This window comes from Muscardinus avellanarius (genome assembly GCF_963383645.1).
Source record: "Muscardinus avellanarius genome assembly, chromosome: 3".
Classification (NCBI taxonomy): domain Eukaryota; kingdom Metazoa; phylum Chordata; class Mammalia; order Rodentia; family Gliridae; genus Muscardinus; species Muscardinus avellanarius.
In genome coordinates, this window is record NC_137788.1 from 122067976 (window position 1) to 122071597 (window position 3622).

A 3622-nucleotide genomic window follows, 5' to 3' on the forward strand; every position below is an offset into this window, starting at 1 on the left:
GCTGCATAAGGTGTTGTGAGATGATAAAAATGTTTTCCGAACACCTATGCAAGGTGCCTGTGATGAGAGGGGTGACAAATCTATGTCTAGAGTTTATTATAGTATGTATTTTTAAAGTTTCTTTTCATTCTCCAATGTCTTTGCTTTATTTGTATATGTTTCTTTTGCAATGCTGGGGATTGAACCCAGGGCCTGAAGCATGCTAGGCAATTGTTACACCAAGCTCTATCCCCAGCCTAACTGTCATTAGACTTCAACAGATATTATTAAAGCATATGTCTATATTGTATGTGCTACTTTCTACCAAGAAACTTTGGGCCAAAATTTTTTTAACAACATTGATTTGGACTTGTTTACCTCTATATTTATTTCAAATGTACCATTTACTAATACCCATTTTAACAATTTTTTTATGATTCAAGGATTTATTATACATGCAAAACATACTGCTAATTGCATTAGCAAAAGATCAATGTAAAAACACTCCACAATTCTGCAACTGTCAATTTAAAAAATTTTGTTCTAGTGGTTGAAAGGTCCAACATTGTGTTCTTGCCAGTGAGTCAGGTTGTACAGAACATGGTTAGCACTAGCACAGTTTACAGAACCTCAAGGCCCAAAGGAACATTGTTAGGCAAAGCCACGACAGGAAGCGTGTGTCCGTGTGGGTGAGGTAAAGAGGGTCAGTATTAGTCACGTGACAGTGTTGGTAATCTGGCAAGACAGTGATGTTAGGAAGGTTCATAGTTTAAGAATATCTAAAATATTTTAAAAACCGTTAAGAGTTGCAACACATGATTTTTACACCTAGTTACTAGAAAACTAAGGAAAGCACTTATTAGATTTGAATAAAGTAATGTGAAAACAGGAATGCACTTTTACTAATCTACCAAAAAAATGTCTAATGCGTTATCAGAAAGATTTTATAGTACAAGTTGGAGGCATATTGCTCATTAAGAAGGGATTCTATAAGAAAAGCACTTACTAAGTTAGCAACTATAGAAATGGCCAGTTGAAAGGTGAATTAAATGCCCAATTTTGGGAGGGATGGCAAGTAGAGGAAAAAGGAAAAGCTTAAAAGACACTGATAATACCGACCTTTCTTCATCATCTGCATTTGACAGAAATTAACCTTTAAAAATCGTTACCCGTGACATTTTATTCCATTGAATTATCCCGTGTACAATGTGGTGTAAATTAATCTCCACTTCATATTTAGTCAAAATACTGTCTTCATCCTTTGATCATGCTGTGTTTCACACTCCACCCGGCACACCCACGACTAGGAACAGAATACTTCGTTAGAGAAAACATGAGGGAGTTCTGTTCGAAGTCTCCGCAAAGGCTAGTCAACTGTTTTAGAAAACCCGCTATGAAATCAAAGACTGATCCAGGAGCTGAGTTATACTCATCCCATCATGACATACAGTACAAAGTTACATAATGAACATGTGTGGTAAGTTACTGGTGCGTTTTGTTAAAACGGCAACATTTCGTTAAGAAGGCTGTGCTGCTTCACACAATCAAACTACTCGGAAGTGTCTGCGCCTCCTGACTCCAGAAGCGCAGTCTTCTTAGACAAAGGTCTCTCAACAGTTTGGTGCTTAGTGTTCTCAGCACAACAACACAACTTAGTTCAGAAGGTATTTTGGCAACTCTTAATCTGAGCAAGAATAGGGGCTTTTGAAAAATAAGGCTTTAAGAAGGCTTGTCATTTTAGGGCTATCTTTTAATAGAATGTGAGTTTGAACTCGTACACTTAGAACAAAACCTTAAAATTACTGATTGGTTCAAAATGGTTTTATGGAAAAATTAATCTGTAACAAAAACTTGGCATTGAGTGCGAAGGCTCCACCGTTTTTGAGCAAAGCGTACAAAGATTCCAAGGGACAGGACCAAGAGTGAAGGACGTGGACATTACAACAGCAGGCATTTTCTCTTCCTCTTCTTGACAGGAGGTGGGCAGAGAACCGCTAGGATAGCTTCATCAAACACTGTCTTGAGGCCTCGCTGTTTGAGTGCTGAGCACTCCAGGTATTTTACAGCACCGATCTCCTTAGCCATGGCCAGCCCCTGCGGATAGGTGATGGGAGTCAGCTTCTTTTCCTTCAGCTTCTCAATCGTGTCTTTATCATCCCTAAGATCGAGCTTCGTTCCCACTAGGATGATGGGAGTGTTGGGACAATGGTGTCGCACTTCTGGATACCACTTTGCACGGACATTTTCAAATGATGCAGGACTCACAAGGGAAAAGCAAATTAAGAATACATCTGTTTGTGGATAGGAGAGGGGACGTAATCTGTCATAATCTTCTTGTCCAGCTGTATCCCATAACCCCAGGTTCACTGGTTTTCCATCTACCATAACATTGGCAGAATAGTTGTCAAAGACAGTGGGGATATACTCTCCAGGAAATGCATTGGTTGTGTAACTGATCAGTAGGCAAGTTTTACCTACAGCACCGTCTCCCACCACCACACACTTGATGGCCTGCATCGGGGCCGCGCGCCGGGCCGCGGGGGCGGCGGCGGGGCGCGGGGAGCGGGGCCGCGGTCCACGCCGCCTCGCCCTCGGAGAACTGGGAGCCGACGCCGGGCAGCGGCCACCACCCAAGGCTGAGGCAAACTGCAGAGAAACAGGAAATGGCCGCTCCGCTCACATCCGGCCTCCCCTCCCCCGGCGGCGCCCCGCTCCCTGCTCGGGGCGGGGCCGCGCCCGCCTGCCCGGCTCCGGCTCCGGCTCCTCTCGGCTCCGGCTCCGCGCTCGGCAGCGCTCGGGCCGCGCGGGCGGCGGGCGGCCTACTGGGCGGCCATCTTTTTAACAATTTTTAATATTATTTTTTCTAACAGTTTTTTTGGAGATTTCACCCAATTTTGTGATGCTTTATCTATTTTTCCTTAATTTTTAGGCATTATGTTAAACCTTATTAATACAATCAATACATGTTAATCAAAAAGAAAAAGAAAAATCCCAGTTCCTCTGTTATATAAGTTTCACAGTTGGAATAATTTTTAGTCATTTCAATTTTCATTCTCTTTTAACCCCTAAGATTCTCTAAGAAATAAGTTTTTGTCTTTTTATAAATCTTCCAACCAAATTCTAATATATCTTCTTTTATCTATGTCTCCTAAGATATAAAAGAATATTTACTGGCAATACTTTTACTTACTCTTGGAATATATAAAATCTCCAAATGATACTATATTCCATTTTATTTTATTTATTTATTTTTTTGGTGGTACTGGGGTTCCTGGAAGCCCTTCTACCTTGGGGCTACACTCCCAGACCTATTTTTACATTTTCATTTTGGAAACAGGGTCTCCTAAGCCAGCGCGCGGCTGGCTTCGAACCTGCGCGATCCTCCTGTCTCCGCCTCCCAAGCACGGGGATTACAAGCGTGCGCCACCACGCCCGGCCTATATTCCATTTTAACAATAAATACTGATGTGATAGAAGTTGACATTAGTCAGATTGTCCATCCCTAGGGCATTTGTGTGGGAGAGCTTTTAAGGACATTTTACAGGCTGGTAAACTGAATGGAAAGGTTGTGTGAATTTATTTTCAGAATCATGCAAAAGGATCACAGTGAAATATTTCATTCTTAGCCTCTCTCGTACATTTC

At 42.0% G+C, this 3622-nt stretch overlaps 1 protein-coding gene across 1 annotated transcript; it reads right to left on the minus strand.

Moving 5' to 3' along the window:
* Positions 1-1917: 1917 nt before the first annotated feature.
* Positions 1918-2496, minus strand: LOC308261153 (ras-related C3 botulinum toxin substrate 1-like; the record flags this gene model as incomplete). The annotated part of the gene is made up of 1 exon (XM_080692871.1): positions 1918-2496. One exon carries the CDS (start codon positions 2494-2496, stop codon positions 1918-1920), a length of 579 nt encoding a protein of 192 aa, XP_080548997.1.
* Positions 2497-3622: the final 1126 nt, after the last annotated feature.